We start from the raw sequence: 21,695 nt of genomic DNA, 5'->3' as shown, positions 1-21,695 counted from the left end.
AAACAGAAATTCAAAGAACTTTGAGGCCAAGGTAATGTTGGGTCAGATGGACTAATGACCTTTGATAGAGTACAAAAGAAAAATAAGAGCCAGTGTAGAAACCATTGAGTAAGATAAGTAGGATGAAGAGTTCAGTGAAGGGGCTAAGAGGTTGATCGTGAGCAAATGGCTTGTTTTTAAAAGAATACAAGGTAGTAAGGAAGAGGATTGAAAGACCATGTTTGTCATGCTGCTCACTGTCACCAGTGTGGTAGTGATCGTCTGGAGGATATGTTCACTCAGTAAGAAGTAGTGATACAAGCATGAGAAGGAAAATGCCAGCACACATGCTTCCTCTTTGCCCATTGCTGACAACAGTGAACATCAACTGGGGGGAATGTTCTTGGCTCTGTTATTGAGTCTGGAAAGTTTGACGGAAGGAGCAGTCTCCACTGAAGAATATTTTCAAGGACTTAGTGACATCAGGGCAGATGTTTTAGGTGGAGGTAGATGGAGTATAAGAAGTAGAAATTAAGAAAATAAGGGAGTTTTTCACATAATCAAGTATTAATATTACTATTAAAGCTGTATCTCTGTTTTATGTATTTATTTAGTAGGTGCTTGCCCTAGGGTGTACAATGCACATCTTTATCTTACTACAGTCTACCACTAGGATTTACAATATACATCTTTAAGTTATCACTATCTACTTTCAAGTAACATCGTAACACTTCACGTATACTTTGCAAATCTTATGACAGTGAATTTCCATTTTTCCCCTTCCCATCTTTTCGCATGGTATCGTGCATTTTACTTTTAAATATGCTAAAACTTCCCAGTCATCTTTTTTAAAAGATTATTGAAATACAGTTAATATGCCATAACTTTTAAAGTGTGCCATTCATTGATTTGTAGTATATTTACAGAACTGTGCAACCGTCACCACCATCTACTTCCTCTATATTTTTATCACCTCAAAAAGTAATCCTGCTTTGATTAGCAGTCACTCCTTATGCCCCCAGCCCTATGCAACCATTAAATCTACTTCCCATTTCTATGGATTTGCCTTTTCTGGGCATTTCATATAAATGAAGTCATATAGTATGTGACATTTGTGTCTGGCTTCTTTCACTTAGAGTGCTGTTTTCCAAGTCCATTCATGTTGTAGTGTGCATCAGTACCTCATTCCTCTTTATTGCTGAATAATATTCCATTGTATGGATGTACAGAGTTTTGTATATTCATTCATCAGTGATACTTGGGTTGTTTCCACTTTTTAGCTATCATGAATAACACTAATATAAAGACTTTCTACACGTTTGTGTCTGAATCTATGTGTTCGTTTCTCTTGTATGTATACCTTGCAGTGATAATTGCTGGGTTTTATGGTTACTGTCTATTTTTTTGAGGACCTGCCAAACTCTTTTCCACAGCAGCTGCATCATTTTACATTTCTATCAACAATGTGTGTGTTATAATTTCTCCACATCCTCACTGATACTTTTTTTTCCTTTTTCTGAAAAAAAAATTACTTTCTTTTAGATTATAGCTATCCTAGAGAGTGTGAAGTGGAATCTCATTGCTGCCTTTGCAATTTTCGATTTGCATTTCTCTAAGAGAAAACTGTTGAGCATCTGTTGGCCAGTTCTACTTCTTCTTTGGAAAAATGTCTATTCAGATCCTTTTACCATTTTGTAATTGGATTGTCTGTTTATTGTTGGAGTTCTTTATATATTCTGAATACTAGACTCTTAATTGATGTCTAATTTGCAAATATTTTCTCTCATTCTATGGGTTATCTTTTTATTTTCTTGATTGCATCCTTTGAAGCACAGACATTTTAAATTTTGATGAATTCCAATTCATCTATTTTTTCTTTGTTTGCTTATGCTTTAGGTGTCATATTTAAGAAATGGATGCGTAATCCAAAGTCATGAAGATTCATGCTTGTCTTTTTCCTAAGAGTTTTATAGATTCAGCTTATATATAGTACTATGATCCATTTTGAGTTAATCTGGATGCTTAATCCAAGGACCCAAAGATTTATACCTGTCTTTTTCCTAAGAGTTTTGTAGATTCAGCTTTTATATATTGGGCTGTGATCCACCTTAAGTCGCCATGGAACTACTGATCTGTTTTCTATCATATAGTTTTGTCATTTTTAGAATTTCTTATCTATTAAACCGTACAGTTTGTTATCTCTTCATTTGACTCCTTTTACTTAGGAATCGGAGATTCGTCTATGCTATTTCATGTATTCACATTTTGTTCCTTTTTTGCTGAAATCTGTGATTTCACAATTTTTAAATTTACCTGTTGAAATACACTTGAATAAAATGCTGTATGTGGTCATGTATTTTAATTTTCAATTTTTTAAAAAATTTTTTCTTTTCTAAATACCTAGGGATAGATCAGTTGCATTGTCTGGAAAATGTATATTTAATTTTTAGAAAATGGGGCACCTGGGGGGCACCTGGGTGGCTCAGATGGTTAAGTGTCTGCCTCTGCTCAGGTCATGACGCCAGGGTCCCGGGATCGAGCCCCGCATCGGGCTCCCTGCTCCGCGGGGTGTCTGCTTCTCCCCCTCCTTCCTGCTCGAGCTCTCTCTCACTATCTCTGTCTCTCTCAAATAAGTAAATAAAATATTTAAAAAAAAATTTTTTTAGAAAATAGTGTATAGAGTTTTCCAGAGTGGCTCTACCATTTACATTCCTGCCAGCAATTACATGGGAGTTACAGTTGGTTCACATCCCTTCCAACACTTGATCTTATTGGACTCTTTTAACATTAGCCACTTTGGTAGGTGTATAATGGTATTTCCTTGTGCCTTTATTTGCATTTTTTTATATTTAGTGATGTTGAGCATCTTTTCATGATTTATTGGTTGGTCATCTCTCTTCTAAACTGTTCAAATCTTTAGCCTGTTTTTAAATTTTTTTTCTTACTACTAAAGTGTGAAAAAATTGTGGTACCAATCTTCTGTCAGAAGATGGTTATTTACTGTTATTTATTTTCTCTTGGTCTGTGGCTTGCCTTTTGGTTTTCTTAATATCTTTTAAAAAACAAACATTTGATTTTGATAATGTCCATTTTATCTGTTTTCTTTTCAGTCATACTTACTGATTTTTTTTGTGACCTGTTTAAGAAATCTTTGCCTAATCTAATGTCAAAGATTTTTCCTGGTTTGTTTTAAAAGTTTAATAGTTTTAGCTATTATATTTAGGTCTGTGATCCATGTCATAGGTTTATGATCCACAGGTTCTGTAGTTCACTGGGAGGATTTACTTATAAGACTCAAGTTATAGCCGTGGCTATATGATTTATTACAGTGAAAGACACAACAAAAGCAGGCCCTGAAACAGGTGTGTGGGGAGAGGTCCAGAGGAAATTAGAAGCAAGCTTCCAGGTATCCTGGCCCACTGATTTTCCCAGTCACAATTCCTCCAGCATCAGTTGTGACAAAAAGTGCCAAGTGTTGTCCACTAGGAAAGTTCATTAGTGACTCAGTGCCCAAGTCTTTCACTGGGGGGCTGTTCATGTAGGCATTACCTGCCCAGCAAGTACCAAAATTCCAGACTCCCTGAAAGAAAGCGCATGTTGAGCATAAACCATATTGTTGGTATGTAAACCACCCATCTCAGTTAGGGAATGTGGGAATACCCCTGAGATTCAAGTTCCCAGAAGCCATTAGGGCCAACTTTGTAAGCAGACTTTCTAAAGATAGCAGTCTCTGGCCTGCTGTATTAACTCTTTACTGTGCAATCCATTTTAAATTAGATTTTGTGGGTGATGTGAGGTAAGGTTTGAGATTTCGAGATACATATTTTTTTCCCGATATTCAGTTGTTCTAGTATCATTTTTAAAGAAGACTGTATCTTTTCCCCCTTGAATTACCTTGCCGTGTCTTGTCAAAAATTATTGATCATATAAGTGCAGGTATGTTTCTGGATTCTATTCTGTTGCATTGATCTGTTTGCCTTACCACACTGCACTGTTTACTATAGTCTTCTTTGTTGTTGTTGTTTACTGTACTCTTGAAGTCAGGTAGTATAAGCCCTCCAGTCTTGTTCTGTTTTTAACCTTATTTTGGCTAATCTGGGTCCTCTGTCTTTTTATGTAAGTGTTAAAATTAGCCTGTCAATTTCTTCAAAAGCCTGTTAGAATTGATTTTGTTTGCGTTGAATTTATAGATCAATTGCCATCTTTACCATATTAAGCCTTCCAATCCTTGATTGTGGTCTTCTTTAATTACCTTTTGCAGTGTCTTGTAGTTTTTGGTATACAAGTTTTGCACATGCTTTAAATTTAGCTTTTAGTAGTTTTGAATGCTATTTTATTTTTTATTTTTTTAAAGATTTTATTTTGAGAGAGAGAGAGAGAGCGTGAGCACAAGCAGGGGCAGAGGGAGAGGGAGAAGCAGGCTCCCCACTGAGCAGGGAGCCCGACACCAGCCTCATCCCAGGACTCTGGGATCATGACCTGAGCCAAAGGCAGACACCTAACGGACTGAGCCACCCAGATGCCCCTTGAATGCTATTTTAAACAACGTTGTCTTTATAGTTTCACTTCCCAATTGGCTATTGCTAGTATACAGAATTGATTTTTGTATATTGATCTTGTGTCCTTGTTAAATTCAGTTAGTTCTGATAGCTATTTTATAGATTTCTTTGGCTTTGTTACATAAATGATTGTATCATGTGCAATTATAATTTTACTTTTCTTTTTTTCTTGTCATATTATACTAAGTCCAATTTACATTACAGTGTTGAATAGAAGTGATGAGGATGGTTATCCTTGCCTTGTTTCTCATTTAGAAAGCACTGAGCCTTTTACCATTGATTATGATATCAACTATAGGATTTTTGCAGCTATCTCTAATCATGTTGAAGAGCTCTTTCTATCCCTAGTTTGCTGAAAGTTTTTATAGTGAATGAGTTTTGAATTTTTTCAAGTGCTTTTTCAGTAACCATTGAAATTATATGATTTTTCTCTATTCTCTTGATAAAGTAAATGACTGGGATTGATTTTCACTTATTAAATCTTTTTATTCATGGGGTAAATCCCTCATGGTCATGGTGTATTAAACCTTTGTCAATATTGTTAGAATTGATTTGGTAACTAACTTTTTCTTAAGGAGTTTCCCATCTATATGTTATTGAAGGATTTTTTTTTTCTTTTTACTTGCAGTGGCTTTTGTTTTGGTATCAGGGTAATCAGGTTAATACTAGCTTTATAAAATGAGTTGGGATGTGTTTCTCCTTTGTTGTTTTAAAGAGTATGTGTGGAGTAATTTCATCTTATATGGTATTATTTTATCCTTACTGTGAAGTCATCTGGGCTTTGAGTTTATTTTATGGGAAGGTTTTAAATTCTGAATGCAAGTTGTTTTTGGGCATAGACCTCTTTGGGAAATAATTAACTCAGCAAGCGTGGGTTCTCAAACCCAGTATATTCACAAGAAAGATCTGTTTTCATGACTGTCCCTTGTCTGTCTTGTGCAGACTGAGCTATTGGACTGTTCTCTCTGATAAAAGTGTTTTATGTATCTGTTGTCTTGAGTCATGGTGTACTAGTTTGTCCAGATAGTGTATACTAAAACTGTAATTTATGGTAAACACCTTACTTTTTCTTTTCCTGTTCTGGAGCTAGTCACTGATCTCATATGTAGTGATGACAGTGTGTATAGTTGTACATTACCTACATGACTGAACCCAGTAAATGCTTTGGACAGTCTCTTTCTCAATAGGTTTCCCTGGTTGGCAGTACTTCGTACATGTCATCACACCACTATTACTGAAGGAATTAAGCAGATCTTAACGGTGATTCTACTGGTGGGAGGACTCTTGGAAGCTTGTGCCTGGTTTCCTCTGGACTTCACTCATGTACCTTTTCCTTTTACTAATTTTACTTTGTATCCTTTTGCTGTAATGAACCATAACCCTAAGTGTAACAACTTTTTGAGTCCTGTAAATCCTTCTAGCCAATCACCCAGCCTGAAGATGGTCTTGGTGGACCCCCAACACAGGGCTATTTAGATTTTCTATTTCTTCTGGAATCTGTGTTGGTAATTTGTCATTCACGAATTTATCCACTTCATCCAGTCTCAGTTTATTAACATAAAGTTGTTAATAATATTCCCTTAGTATTTTTTTAGTGTCTGTGCCTTCTGCAGTGATATTTTCTCTTTCATTCCTCTAACAGGTAGTTCTTGTCTTTTCTCTTTTTCTCTTGATCAATTTAGAGCCTTATCAATTGTATTGACCTTTTGAAAAATAGCTTTTGGTTTTATCAGTTTACTTTTTTCTGTTTTCTATGTCATGGATTTTTTTTTTATTACTGACTTTTTTACTTATCTTTCATATTTTAGACTTGTACATAACTTGGGGTTCTTTTTTTAATATCTTGAGTTGGGAACTGAGATCAAATCTTTTTCATTATTATAAACCTTTAACGCTATGTGTTTTCTTCTAAACATTACTTAACTTGCATTTTCCAAATTTAATTTATGTATTTTCATTGTTGTTTAGTTAATATTTTTTATTTACTTTATGATTTCTATTTTGACTCATGGATTATTTAAAAGTATGTTGTTTAATTTCCTGATATTGGGGGTGGGAGGATTATCTTAATGATCTTAACATTGATTGCTTTGTAACATAATCCCACTTTAGTCTTAAAACATACCTAGTATTATTTCATTCTTAAACTTTATGAGAACTTGTTTATAGAACATCAGAGTTTATTTTGGTGTGCATGCCATGTGCAGTTAAAGAGAATGTGTATTCTGCTATTGTTGGATGTATATTCTGTAAGTGTTATTTAAATAAATGTGGTTGATAGTGTTGTTTATTTATATTTTTAAAAGTGTTTTTACTGTCCTCTTGTCTAGTTGTTCCACTGATTGCTAGAAGAGGGATTTTGAATCTCCCAACCATGATTCTGAAATTGTTCATTTCTCCCTTTAATTTAGTCATTTTTTAGCATATATTTTAAAGCACTCCCATCAGGCATCACTCTTTTTTTTTTTTTTTAAAGATTTTATTTATTTGACAGAGAGACAGGAGAGAGGGAACACAAGCAGGGGGAGTGGGAGAGGGAGAAGCAGGCTTCCCGCGGAGCAGGGAGCCTGACGTGGGGTTCGATCCAAGGACCCTGGGACCATGACCTGAGCTGAAGGGAGACGTTTAACGACTGAGGCACCCACGCGCCCCCGGGCATCACTCTTTTTGTGTCTTCCTGATGAATTGACCTTTTTATCCTAAAATAAGTCCTTCTTTATCTCTGGTAAAACTTTTTGTCTTAAAGTCTATTTGATTTGTTACTAATATTGCCACTCCAGCCTTCTCATCTCTTTGTATGGTGTATCTTTTTTTCATCTATTTACTCTCAGCCTATATATGTCTTTGTATCTAATGTGCATCTCTTATTGATAGCATGTGGCTCCAACTTTTCCCCATCCATTCCATCAAACTGTGCCTTTGAATTGGATTGTTTATTCTTTAAACACTTAATGTCATTATTGATGTGTTCAGATTTGAGTGTACTGTTACACTGTTTATTGTCTGCTCCTTTTGTTTCTTTTTTTCCTTTCCTCCCCTTGTTTTGGAGGAAATCCCATTTTAAATTTTCTTGTTTTTATTTATTTATTTATTTATTTTTAAAGGTTTTATTTATTTATTTGATATAGAGAGAGAGCACGAGAGAGGGGACACAAGCCGGGGAGTGGGAGAGGGAGCAGCAGACTCCCCGCTGAGCAGGGATCCCAATGCGGGGCTTGATCCCAGGACCCTGGGATCCTGACCTGAGCCGAAGGCAGATGCTTAAACGACTGAGCCACCCAGGCGCCCCACTTGTTTTTATTTTATTTCATGTCTTGAAATTTTCTCCTTAACATAGTCATATTTTTGTCTACCTTCTTGGGCATGTGGAGCATATTTATAATAGTTATTGTAAAGTCCTTTTTCTTTTTAAAGATTTTATTTTTAAGTAAACTCTGTTCCCAATGTGGGGCTCAAACTCATGACTCCAAAATCAAGAGTCACATGTTCTCCTGACTGAGCCAGCCAGGCGCCCCTCTGCTATTTCTATCATTTCTGTCATTTTGAGTCTTTCTATAGATTGATTTTTCTCTGGTTATGATTCATATTTTCCTAATTTTTAAATATCTTTAGTAAATTTTAATTAGATGCTGAACAATATGAAATTTATGTTGTTATTTGCTGGATCTTGTATTCCTTTAAATTGTGTTGGTTTTTTTTGTGGTGCACAGTTATATGGAATCATTTGATTTTGCAAAGCATGCATTTAAGCTTAACTAGGGAGTACAGAAATATTTTTAGTCTAGATTAATTTAATCCCACTCCTAAGGTGATGTTCTTCTTAGGATTCTACTCAAAAACCCATGTATTTATCAGACATTTTCTCTCTGGCTGGTAGGAACATGAATTATTTCTAGCTCTTTGTGATCTTTGAGATCTGTTCTGCCTGCCTTTTTCCAGTGTTTGTTTTTGGTGTTCTGTGTTCTTCTGTTTTTGTTTTGGTTTTTTTGGATGGCCTCAGGTAGTTTCAGCTCACTCTTGTGCATGTCAGTGCTTAGTCTAAGACTTGGTGGTTGTCCTCTGCAGTGTGTGTGCTCTCTCTCTCCCTCTCACTATCTCTGTGAAATTTCCTCCTGTTTGTTTTTCTGCTTTGCAAATTCTAGCAGCGTTGGCCTTAGAACTTTGATCTCTCTCTCAGCACGGTGAGTCTTCTGGATTCTGCTTGAGTTGCCCCTGGTGTGCTGGTGGATATACTATACTACCCTCTGTAGTGGCACTCGCTTTGACTTTTCCCTCTGAGGATTCACAGTACTGGGCTGCTTGTTGTCCAACATAAGAAAACTCTTTTTCCCTGATCTTCTATTTGGTTAAGGTAGGAGAGTAAATCGGGTCTCTCAGTTATTATTAAATTATAGCTTCATATAAAAATCTTCCTAAAGCCTTAAAAATATATGGAATGTTATTGATCAAATGAAACATTAGTCTCAGTTTTCCCTACTTTGTATGTGGAGTTGTCAATTTATAACTGTGGTGATATGAAAATTCACATCATCTTTTCCAATTTCTACATCAGACTTCTATAGCAGTGTCTTATACTGCTTTATGGCCAGAATATATTGAGTGAGCCATATATCTTTAGCAATTTTATAGTCAATGCTTAAGTATTTTTGGTTTTAGAAACAAAGCATTTTTTTTTTTAATGAAAAGATTGGGTAGGTACAGAAAAAATAAGAGTGAATAAAACACTCTTAACGATGGTCGAGTTTTTTGTTTAAGTAGAACAATAAGATCAGTGATTCAGTTGTTATATAATACAAATACAAGATTGATGTAAAGTAGACTCTTAGCTATTATTTTAACACTATGACAGTGGATTGGGTGTTACTATGTCTCTAATATAAAGTAAATTAGTAGTTTAAATAGTTTTTCCCCATATAAAGTAAGTTTAAATAATTTTGAATTTATGTATTCAAAATCTGGAAAAGTAAAAGTAGGAGTATATTTTATACAATTTCTAGAGTACACATTTCCACATATATAAAAAGAAATATTTTCCTGTCACCATTTAAACTTTATTAGAATAATTTATAAGATCTTAAAAATAAGTACTTTAAACCCATTTTTAGATACCTTTTAAAAGATGTTATTTATTTATTTATTTGACAGAGACCCTGCGAGAGAGGGAACACAAGCAGGGGGAGTGGGAGAGGGAGAAGCAGGCTTCCAGCAGAGCTGGGATCCCGATGGGGAGCTCAGTCCCAGGACCCCGGGATCATGACCTGAGCCGAAGGCAGACGCTTAACGACTGAGCCACCCAGGCGTCCCCCATTTTTAGATACTTTATAAAGTATACTCCATTTTTTTTTTAGATAATGCATACATTATATATTTTGGATAGGTGAATTTTGCTACCAAAATGATGGGCCATCATAAACTCAGTTTGACTAACTTGGGTAAATTAAAATCAAAACACTTAATTCATTTAATATTGGACTTAAATAGAGTATTCGTAGGAGCAATGATTGCTAACATTTAAAAGATGCTGTGTGTGCTAGGTTGTTAGTACCTTTACATATATCCTCATTTTATCTTCACAAATAACCCTGTCAGATTGATACTCTATCATACTTTCCCAAATTTTATGTATGAGGGCAAGACAACAGAGGTTAAATTATCTGACCAGGGTCATACAGTATGTTTCAGAGTCAGAATCCAAAGCCAGGTGGCTTGGCTTCAGAACCCATCTTAGACCATTCCCCTTTTAAAGCCATCCTTCCTGTTTGGTGCTTCCTTCCTCCTCCTTCTGCCTTAGTGACTTTGGCCCCAAATCAACATCTGGTATTAGCTATCCTTTGGGAGGTATCTGGCATTGGTATAAATTTCTTTTATGTTTTAGAGATTGGTAGAAATGAGCAAGTCCTTAGAAATTGGTAGTGAATTAACTAGTTTCCCTTGGACTTCTAGTCTTCTTGTAAGCAGAAAATTCTGTATTATTTATTGTTCATCCAGAGCTGTTTGTACTGTTCATTAGTTATAGTAAAACTTCCCTATTTGTTCATCTTTTCCCTTTACACTCGGATTCTCTTATACTGCCTAGTGTTCTGCAACAAAAACGTCACTATAAACATAATTATTGGTCTATTTGTTGAATTTCTTTTGTTCTTGAAATACCTTGTTTTGAAATATGCTTGATCCTCTAATGTGAGAAAACTGACATAAGCTTCTTAAAATTTATGTTTAGAGAATTGATTGATGTTTCATTGCTATCAACTGCAAAATTTCATTTTTATTAGTACATGCTGCCTTAGACACACAGTTAAGCTGTGCATCATCTTCCATTTGATGTCAAATGATACCAAAAGTTACCTAGTAAGCAATCAGTGGTTATAGTACAAAAATAATCAAAGGTTTAGTCAATAACTCATGAAGTTTGATGTACTCGTATTGATAAACTAATTAAACAGATCTGCCTGTGTTCTTCCAGCCTACTGGGGCTCTGCTATGATTAGCTTTACAGCAAGGAGTGTTGTAACATTGAATGAAGGTAACTGATCAGAGAATGGTGTAGTCACGGAGCTTTAAGTACTCCTATTTCTGGTCACAGAATGGTTTCAGGGAAACTAGGCTTTCTCTGCACACCTGCAGCCAGTCAGTGCATAGGCCTCTTGTGGTCAATATTGATTGATTCTTATAACAGAACTAGGACAAATTTGGTGTTTTGCAACGTTCTGTGATTTAATATTGTTATGCTTTTTGCTATAAGAGTCACAAAAATCCTTCTCCAATAGTGAGTAATTACAGCAGTGCCTGCTAGCTCAGCTGTGGTTCTGAATGTTTCAGTGTTGCCAATATAAACCCCTGGATATATTCTGGAGTTCATAATGTAGCTTTAAAAGTTGGCTGTACAGTTACTTGATAAATAAAGGTGTTGCTGAGAAATAAATCACAGGAGGATGACGGGATGGGTGGACTCTAATCCATTTTCTTTCAAAACTTTCCAGAGAACTGTAGACTGGATCTGAATATAATTAGTAAGAAGAAAGAATACTTTAAATGATTAATTTTTTTTTTTTAGTCTACAAGTTAAAGACTTTGGAGGCAATCTTTGTAATACCTATCATCTCTTCATAATATGTTGGTGTTTCTCTAGGCATCTATTTGGTGAGTTATAACCATTGTGGTAAGTTAGATTCCTGATGTAGCAATCTAATGGGAAATGTCTTAATAAATTTTTTCAGTATACCACTGGGCTGTGATGTTTCATTCAGCTAATTATTGAACTCTTACTATATACCAGGCATGTGATATAGGTCCTGAGAATATACAGATGAATAAGGAATGGTTCCTATATTTAAGTAACCTCTTATTCATTCTAAGGTGGATTTCAGAAATATCTTATTTAAAAATGCATCTGTGTTTTGATTTATTGGAAATGCTATAAATCAGTCAACTAGCAAGTGTTGGTGGGGAAAGCTATCAGTACTTCAGACAATTAGATACATGCTTCTTAAACTGTAATTAAAAACTTTATATTTCCATTTAAATATAATCTAAAACATTGGGAATAATTTGGATCATGTGGTTGCCATCTTATATAGTAGTATCACATAATTATGGAACCTACTTGTATTCTTCCAAGTGAACATTGAAAGGGTTTGTGGACTTTCGGTGGCCTAAGTGGGTCGATATCATCTGTAGATATGTGATGACTTGGGTGAGACTGCTGTTGACTGATTGGCACTCTGAGGTGTGTGTGTGTTTTGTTTTGTTTTTTGGAGTGAGTTTGTTCCTGATAGACTGATGTTTCAAAGTGAAGGACTGTCATAGATTGGTTGATTGGCAAAAGCTTGTTCATTTAGCTTGAGTTTTTGTTGACCTATTGGAGAGGTTTAAAACAGTTTTAGTGGCTCTATCTTATCAATGCTACAGAAATAGCTGTCTTTGTGGAAACGTAGGAACTTAAAAATGTTTTCAGTTTGAGATTTTGTTTTAATCATAAAGAAGTTTCAAATACTTTTATAATGAGAGAAAGTACTATTATTTTATAGTAGAGGACATTTGGAAAGATGAGATTCACCCCAAAGTAAAAATATCTTTATTGTTTTATCTGAACAGAAAATTAATATTCATTGTAAAAAAATTAAATAATAAAGATGTAAAGAGTGAAGGTCACTGGTTAATACTACCTCAGATTTGGTCACTGTTAACATTTTACTATATAGATTTCTTAGGCTTAATTTTGAATCCTAGTTCTTCCTTTAGTACATGTGCTGTCTTGGTCAAGTTACTGAACCTCTCTGTGCTTCAGTTTCTTCATGTGTAAAATAGGAGTAATAGTACCTGTTCATTGAATTGTGAATTGAAAATGAATTAATTTACCCACCTTGCCTGCACCTGCCCCAAGCCAGCGGTTCTCCACTCCCCCGCATCCAGTGAGACACAGTGTACCGACGCCGACCGAGCGGACACAGGCAGAGCGATGGTGGCCAGGCTCGGACTGGGGTTGCTGCTTCTGGCGCTGCTCCTACCTGCACAGATTTATTCAAATCAAACAGCTGTTGTAACATTTTCAAGTAACTTCTCCTTCCATAGTACCTCGACTGCCCCAAATCCAGCTAATGCCACCACCACACCAGCTGGCGGTGCTCTGCAGTCAACAGCCAGTCTCTTCGTGATCTTGTTCTCCCTTCTACATCTCTACTGTTAAAAGACTCGGGCCAAGAAACATCTATACTTCCCCATCTTCTAAACCCAATCCCAGTGGCGTCTAGACATCCAGTGTGACAAGGAAAAAAAACAGGTCTTCATTGAATCTGCTAATTCCACACCTTATTTTATTGACAGAAAATGTTGAGGATCCCAAATTTGATTGGTTTGAAGAACATGTGAAGGGTTTGACTAGATGATGAATGTCTATTAAATCTACTGGAGTTTCATGTACAAGATGAAGCGACAACATCCAAGATTAGTCAACAGATCATTTCTTTAAATGTGGCTTAAAAGTATGGACATGTAAAATTTCACCTTGAAAATGAGAATAGATTTTATCTTACCTTGATATAAAAGATGGGATGTGAACAGATTCAGTTTTCATTTGGTTCATTAAATCTTTAAGGCCATAAAACAGTTAATGCAAAAAGCTTCCATGATTCTATTTATATGTACATTAGAAGGAACTTCCAGGTGTTACTGTAAATCCTCAATGCATTGTTTCAGCAGTACTAACTTAATGCCTGTATACTCTAGATGAAAGTTTCATCTTGTTAAGCTATCACTGTTTCTTGGGAACTGAACTCTTTCCTCTGAGGCTTTGGATTTGACATTGCATTTGATTTTTTTATATAGTAATTGACATATGCCAGGGCAATGATGGGTTGGAATCTACCCCCGATTGAAGCATAATGAGTAAATTTTGCTTATATACCGATCACTTATTCCTATTCAACAAGCGTGCCACATTCATTTAGCTAAACTGATTCCAAAGAGTAGAAGAACATTGACCTCAGCTAATTTCAAAATGCTTTTTATTTCTGCATATGTTGAATACTTTTTATAATTTAAAAAAATCTGTTTTGAAGGTAAAATTGACAAATCTTGAAATTAAAAAGGCAAAATATGTGCAGGAGTCAAAATTGTAAATCAGGTATTTGGGAAGTGAAGACTGGAAGCTTACATTAAATTCAGAAAAACTTTTAAACTCTTTCTGTAAATACCTTTTTTTTTTTTTTTTTGACTCTGAATCAGAATAGCCACATTTGGAACACTTTCTGTTAGTCAGTATTTTCAGATAGTTAGAACCTGGTCCTAAGCCTAAAGTGGGCTTGATTCTGGGAAGTAAATCTTTTTACAACTGCCTCGATGCACAGAAAGCTTTATGAAAATAGATACTCTGAGGTGTTTTGTTCGTATGGTCACACACTGATTCTTAGATATTCCAGTATCTAATATGGCCACAGTAGTCTTGATAACCAAAGTCATTTTTTCCCATCTTTAGGAACCTACACCAGAACAACCACATCCAACAGATCTCAAGCAAAATGGAATGAACATTCCATTTTGTTTCATACCTGAATGTATATCTATTTTGGATTATATTTTGGATTATATGTTTGTGTATTTATGCTTTGATTTATAGTAACTTTTCATGTTATGGAATTGATTTGCATTGAACACAAACTGTAAATAAAAAGAAATGGCTGAAAGAACAATCTAAAAAAATAAAATGAATTAATTTAAGTAAAACATTGAGACTAGCACCTGGCATATAGTTAGTGCTGTGTCAAAGGAAATTGGAGGATGAGGGAAGGAAGACCATGGCAGTTATCTTTTAAAAAGTTCAGATTGGTTAGTAGGACATAAAACATGGCCTGGTGTAGCACTCTTTTTCCTTTCCAGCGTCAGTTTCACCTATTTCCAACTACCCCTCATTTCCTGTGCTCTTTGAACATTCCATAAACTTTTAGATTTGTACTCTGCTGATATATAAGATACTTGAGAAGGAAGAAACAGGCTGTGAGCAGTGTCAGAAAGAAGCAGTTGTTGAATTTCAACTCAAATTCTAAATTTTATTTAATTTTTCTGTTCATCATAATTCTGTTATAGACTTAGTGATTAAATTGCCATTTAAAACAGTTTCGGAAGACTTCCAGTCTTTTGGAATTTTTATTACATTAAATTGGTATTATTGTCATACCTTGTTCTTACTGAGCTGAAAATATCATGTAATGTATATTGGAATGTGAATATTACCATATGGTCAGGGTTGGGGCTCCAGCACCTTTTGATTGATGAAGAAACATAAGTTCAAATACTATGTAGTTAGTGGACAGAACCCAAGATCTTTATAGTTATTTGTATCCCTCATTTTGAAAATGTTTTTATAATTCAGCTAATATTTTAATATTCTTGTTTGAGTTTTGCTCAGGGGTTTTTTATTCCCTTCAAGAGAAAGTGTTACCAGACAGAACTGGTTATGAACTCAGGTTCACCTGCTTGCTGCTTGAAAATCAATAGACAGGTGATGGTGGGAAATGAAAGGTTTCTTTATTCAGGAAGCTGGCAGCCTGGGAAGGTGGTGGACTAATGTTCCAAAGCCCATCTTCCCTGTACAGGCAAAGCCAGAAAGTTTTTTAAAGGGGAAGATGTGGGACATTGGGGCTAGGGGTGGCTACCTGCAGGAGAAGGTGGTGCCCAGGCAAATAGTCATATGTTGGCATGGCCCTGAACATACTTGCTGGCATCAGCAGCAGCTGTGTTCCAATGTGGTGAGGACTACTCCTCTGGGGAAGTCAGGTCCTTTACTCCTTAAGGCTGGTGGTCTGCAGTTCTCAAGGAAAGTAGGTTAGTTCATCTACAGACCAAGGGACTTAGGTCAGCAAACAAGGAGTGCAGTAGCTTGAAGCAAGTTAACCATTAAGACCTTTTGGAGTGTTGTTACAGAACACCTTGATAGGGTGTTGCTATTATAGATTAGGTTATTAAAATGCTTATTTTACAAGCTTTTTTTGTTGCCATTCATTTTCCTACAATATATTATCTTTATGTCACAATATAAGCTATTCAGTTATTTACTTCAGGAAAATTGAGAATGGATTTGGTATACAAAACATTGAATTTTTAATTTTAGCTAGGATTAAATCATTTTATTTTTTTTAACAGATCAAGAAGTTAGTATATGTTTACCTGGTCCGGTATGCTGAAGAACAGCAGGATCTGGCGCTCTTGTCCATAAGCACTTTCCAGCGAGCTCTGAAGGTAAATAATAGAGTGAGCCAGCAAGTAGCTACAAGGTTGGTGCAAAGTTGAAAGTGTGTGATTTAAAGAACTGGAGCAATAATCTAAATGGCACAATAGTGTTTTGAGAGTTGAAAAGCCTCTCACATTGCCTGTTCAGTGTTCATAGAAAATAATATCTATGACCAACTAGACCTTTCCCAGTGTGTTTCATTTTCTGTAGGTTCCTTTATATTTTATTTAATCATTATCATGCATCAAAGAACTCTTCATCATTATACCAACTGGTGGTTGAAAGTGTGTAATGAGGGGACACGACTTTTTAAAGATAAAATTTATAACTTGTAGCATTTTATCATTGTAAAACTCTAAAAACCCAACATGTTTAGTAATGAATGATCAGCTAGAATTATAACCATTACTTTTCTTGTTCAAACATTATTCAGAGAAATAAACATTTACTTAACTGTTTTTCCTTACCCATTTCCATATACTAATTGTTTAAGTAGCTATTTTCTATTGTTATATTGTACTCTGTGAGCACCAATTAACTGTGTCATAAAGATACTGTTGAAGTGTTAAACCTGAAATTTTGATGAATATTTTTGCACTATTTTTAGGACCCAAATCAACTAATCCGTGCAAGTGCTTTGAGAGTTCTGTCAAGTATTAGAGTACCAATTATTGTACCTATTATGATGCTTGCTATTAAGGAGGCTTCAGCTGATTTATCACCATATGTTAGGAAGAATGCAGCCCATGCAATACAGAAATTATACAGGTAGGTGCTTTATTAATAATACCAGTGACCTCTAATGGTACGTGGAATGTTACATCCCATGGAGGCTTATTTGATTAGCTCTTACAGTTGGTCTGTCCTTATACTAAGTAAACCCAGTGATGGTTTTTCTCCCCACAAACATTCTTTAGATATTTTTAACTTTATTTTGGCTATAGAGACCCTATGCTAGTTTTTACTTGTGAGCCTGTTAGGGCCTGTGATAATTTTATAGAGTTTATAACTTCAAAATGAATGGAATTTGAATTCTCATTTATATAGTGTATCTCTCATGTACATATACATGTATATTATTAGAAAATTAAGACTTTTTTCTGTTTATTGTAGGGTAGAATCTTAGGTGTATTATCCTCTCGATTCACTTTGTTCTTTTTTTTAAATTTCTTAAACATTTTTTATATCTTTTTTAATTTCTTTTATTATTTAAATTCAATTACTTAACATATAATGTATTATTCTTCTCAGATGTAGAGGTCAGTGATTCATCAGTCTTACATAATACCCAGTGTTCATGATTACATCATGTGTCCTCCTTAATGTCCATCACCCAGTTACCCCATCCCTCCACCCATTCCCCTCCAGCAACCCTGAGTTTCCTATGATTAAGAGTCTCTTATGGTTTGTCTCCCTCTCTGGTTTCATCTTGTTTTATTTTTCCCTCTCTTCCCCTGTGATCCTCTATTTTATTTCTTAAATACCACGTATGAGTAAAATCATATGATAATTCTCTTTCTCTGATTGACTTACTTTGCTTAGCATAATACCCTCTAGTTCCATCCACGTCATTACAAATGGCAAGATTTCATTTTTTTGATGGCTGGGTAGTATTCCGTTGTGTGTGTGTATGTGTATGTGTGTATCCCACATCTTCTTTATCCATTTATCTATCGATAGACATCTGGGCTCTTTCCATAGTTTGGCTATTGTGGACATTGCTGCTATAAACATTGGGGTGCAGCTGCCCCTTTGGATCACTACATTTGTATCTCTGTGTCTATCAACTCACTTTGTTCTCCTTTCTCCCATCTTTGGCCCTGATGTTCCCTTCCTTGTCTGATTCTTTTGTAGAGCTATTTTATTGAATTTTAAAATGCTAATTTTGAAATGCAGCCCCATACTGTATTTATATGATATTTATTAAATATCATACAATGCCTTAATCCTTGTGGAAAACATATTGCCTAAATAAAAGAGTTATTATCTATAGTATTTGGCATTATTTTCTGTTAGCATTGATTCCACAAGCTTTTATCAAGATCATTTTGTGTTTTGGTGTTGGGTTATATGTGTAAGATAGATGAAAATGGTAGAGGATCTATTATCACTATTTAGGAAAAAAAAATAAAACCAGTGACAATTAATTAAAGGCAATCTATAATTAAATAAGATATTAGCATATGATATATATGTATATAGAAAGGCATACTAACCATGACTTTGATAGGATATGACTCGGAGATTGTCATATAGAGCTTCATAATGTAAAGATGTAATGAAGTGGGATTAGTTAGGAAAGACTGCTTGGAGAAGGAAGACTGGAGCTAGAATTTGAAAGAATTACAAAGTTTGTTCAAATAATTATAATGGTTAGTAATAAACTTACATAAGTGTGTAAAAAGTAAAAATTCATTTTCTAGGTTAACTGTCAGACAAAGTTATATCATACTTCTCACTATCTTTTCTTGCTTATATACTTGCAGAATAGGATCCAAGCTCACTGTGACAGATTAAAAATCCATCACTGGACCCCATTTTACCTCTCCACCCCCAACCCTTATTCTCCTTGCCTGCAATTTACCGTCCAATAGCTCAGTACTGCCTGTTAGTCCTCTACATAAAATAAATGTTTTTAACTTATGACCATCTGTTTAGTCTTGACCTAGAAAATTTTCTCCCTTTTTCAGTTAAAGCCATATTGTTAAGATTCATCTGTTATGTCACTTCTTGTAAGAAACCCTCCATAATCCTTCTTCCTGCATTGGTGCTCTTCTTATGCCTGTTATCCCTTGTACATGTTTCTGTTATATGGAATGATTATGTTTGGGACTTTCTTTACTAGACTGTCTTATTTATCTTTGTATAACTATTCTTCAGCTTCACAGTAAGTGGACAGCAGTTGAATTCCATGTTAGGAAGAAATTATATTGTTATCAGTATTTCAGTGCTTAGAGCTGCTAATAGGACGCATTTCTTAATTTTGTATATATGTAAGCCTTTGCTTATTTTTTTTGTTTTTAGATGGCAGGTTTTGTAATGCATGTCTCTATTATTGAACTGAAATGATAAAAAATTCCTATTTAGGAATTCTCTATTTGTTTTTGACCATTATGTATCCATAGTCAAAAATCATTGCTGTTCTGTTACTTTTTCCCGTCAGTTAAAAGAGGAATTCATCATTTATCTACTTGTAATTACTTTTTAAAGATTTTCCAACTATTTTTTAGAAGTGAAGTTGATATTTAAATACTTTCTTAACGGTATGACTGTCTGGGTTTAATTAATATGAGCAACTTTAAAGAGAAAGATTAGGACATATTTGGGAGGAAAGAAAAGTCCCATTTTATTTCAGATTTGTTTTGTTTCTGTCTTTACATAATTCTTGCTCTCCCTCCCCCCTAAAAAATTCTCTTAATATTCTTGAAATGATTAGCTTCATTTAAAATTTGAATTAAAGGGAAAAAATTTAATGTATGTTCTTTTCTTTTTATGTTTTAGCCTTGATCCAGAGCAGAAGGAAATGTTAATTGAAGTAATTGAAAAACTTCTAAAGGATAAAAGCACAGTAAGTGATAACCTTTTTATGTCAAATTAAAATTGTGTTTTATTTACATAGTATTTTGCCATAGTATATGTGGTATAATTATTTTTACTGATTTTGAAGTGGTATAAATATTAGTGGAGTTCGTTAAAATCCTTGAAGAACAAAAATGTGTTTATAAAGAGAAATGTTGTATTTAGAATTTTAGCTTATTACATGTTTCTTCATCTGGAATCAGAAGAACAAATGGGGGTGAAAATCCTTTCTTTAATCTGTGGCTAAATTTTTGACTGCTTTGAGTGTAAAAGTTTTTATTTTAAGCAGTGATTTATTAGGATTTTTAAAGGCTGAATCACCTGGGAACAAATAGTTGTTTTAAAATAAAGTATTAGTAAGCATTAAAGAGATATCAAAAAATTAGAGGAGTATTATAAATGTGTTTTTTAAAAAAGATTCTAAAACATTTTTTTATTTATAGGACTGTTTTATTGCTGGTAAAAGTGATCTTACTGGCTAATGAAAGTCATCTTTTGTGAATGTACTTAACTCCTCCTTCTCCCTTTCCCACTCCCGTTCTTTTTGTATAGTGATAATGAGATCTAGGAACAGTGATGATCCATGGGATCTGCCTGTTTTGTCTGACATAAGTACAACTATTTTGCCTTCTTATGGTTGCTGCTTACATGATACATCTTTTTCTTTGCTTTTACTCTCAACCTGTTGGTAGTTTTGAATCCAATGTGTATCTCCTGTAGACAGCATATAGTTGGATATTGTTTATTAATCCACTGTGACAATTGTGCCTTTTGATTATACATGGTTTAATCCATTTACATTTAATGTTATTGATCTAGTTGAATTTATAGCTGCTATTTACTTGTTTTTCTGTCTCATGTCTTTTTGTTCCTCTTTCCTCTTTTACTGCTTTCTATTTACATTAAATGAATACAGTCTTTTGAACATTTTACTTCCTTTAATGAGTTTTTCACTATATACTTTTTCTTCCCGCTATGTATTTTGAAAATATTGTTTTATACATGAAATTATGGTTGGGGACTTCATTCCTAAGCCATCCAGCATATTTAGTCTGTAATGTAGCAGAAATCTTCATTGTATTTCTTCTATAGTGCTTGATGTAATGTAGGAGGTAAGTAAATATAGATTTGCCCAATAAATGAAGACAGAAAAGAAATTTGATTTCTTTTTGTCTTCTGTCTGGCATACTTATTATCTGCTTCTAGGACCCAGATGTGGAATCAGTATTATTGGTATTATGGTTAACTAGATTTTGGTAATAATACAAAAACATTTGGTTTCTTTGACATGCAAGACATTTGCCAAGGACTGTGGAGAATATAGTAAGATCTGTAAGAAACAGATCCTTTACTTTAATGTAGTTTACCACGATTTCTGTTACATTATAGACTAAAAGAAATTTGTTGCATGGCCCAGGAATGAAATCTCCATTTATAATGTGTGCATGTCTTCCTAAAAAAGATATGTCACAGGTGAAAATTGCAGTCTTTGTAATAAGGCAGAATTGGGTTTGTGTCTAAACTTCTCCCCTTTGGTAGCTATGTATTAAGCCTTCATAAGTTTCAGTTTCCAAATTTGTGTAGCTTGTAATTTCTAATGTATAAAGTTTTGTTTTGAAAGAGCTGTTGTATATATAACCCTGATCATAGTGCCTGACACCATAAAAGGGGGTTAATACATATTCCCAATAAGAAGTAAATGCCTGAAAAAGGAATGTAAAGGATAATTTCTTTGTAAATTTGCAACCATTGGTTATTAATTTCTGACCATTTATTTCCAAAATACAGTAGAAAACATTGAGTACTTGTTCATAGTAGGTATTTAGTATTTGTTGAATGATTGTGGAATTAAT

At 34.6% G+C, this 21,695-nt stretch overlaps 2 protein-coding genes across 3 annotated transcripts in view; both read left to right on the top strand.

Annotated features, from left to right (window-relative positions):
- Nucleotides 1-21,695, top strand: part of AP3B1 (adaptor related protein complex 3 subunit beta 1) — a 259,009-nt gene that overhangs the window by 55,156 nt on the left and 182,158 nt on the right. For both annotated transcript variants that reach the window (XM_028114478.2, XM_028114479.2), the window contains exons 4-6: nt 16,176-16,271; nt 16,871-17,031; nt 19,765-19,831. In XM_028114478.2, coding sequence (XP_027970279.1) covers nt 16,176-16,271; nt 16,871-17,031; nt 19,765-19,831 — 324 coding nt within the window. The remainder of the gene's footprint in view (nt 1-16,175; nt 16,272-16,870; nt 17,032-19,764; nt 19,832-21,695) is intronic.
- On the top strand, nt 12,994-13,983 carry LOC148164364 (signal transducer CD24-like). Its single transcript, XM_088023649.1, has one exon. It carries the CDS (start codon nt 12,997-12,999, stop codon nt 13,222-13,224), a length of 228 nt encoding a protein of 75 aa, XP_087879775.1. The 5' UTR covers nt 12,994-12,996; the 3' UTR covers nt 13,225-13,983.

The sequence above is a fragment of the Eumetopias jubatus genome, unplaced genomic scaffold, assembly GCF_037043125.1.
Source record: "Eumetopias jubatus isolate StellerSeaLion01/CBP00866 unplaced genomic scaffold, mEumJub1_p1.0 scaffold_5, whole genome shotgun sequence".
NCBI lineage: Eukaryota > Metazoa > Chordata > Mammalia > Carnivora > Otariidae > Eumetopias > Eumetopias jubatus.
Note: the sequence above shows the minus strand (reverse complement) of the source record. Positions and strands in the feature narration are given on the sequence as shown.

Bases quoted from the DNA above. Each gene is read 5' to 3' on its own strand.
- LOC148164364 (XM_088023649.1), top strand. From the start codon at position 12,997: ATGGTGGCCAGGCTCGGACTGGGGTTGCTGCTTCTGGCGCTGCTCCTA.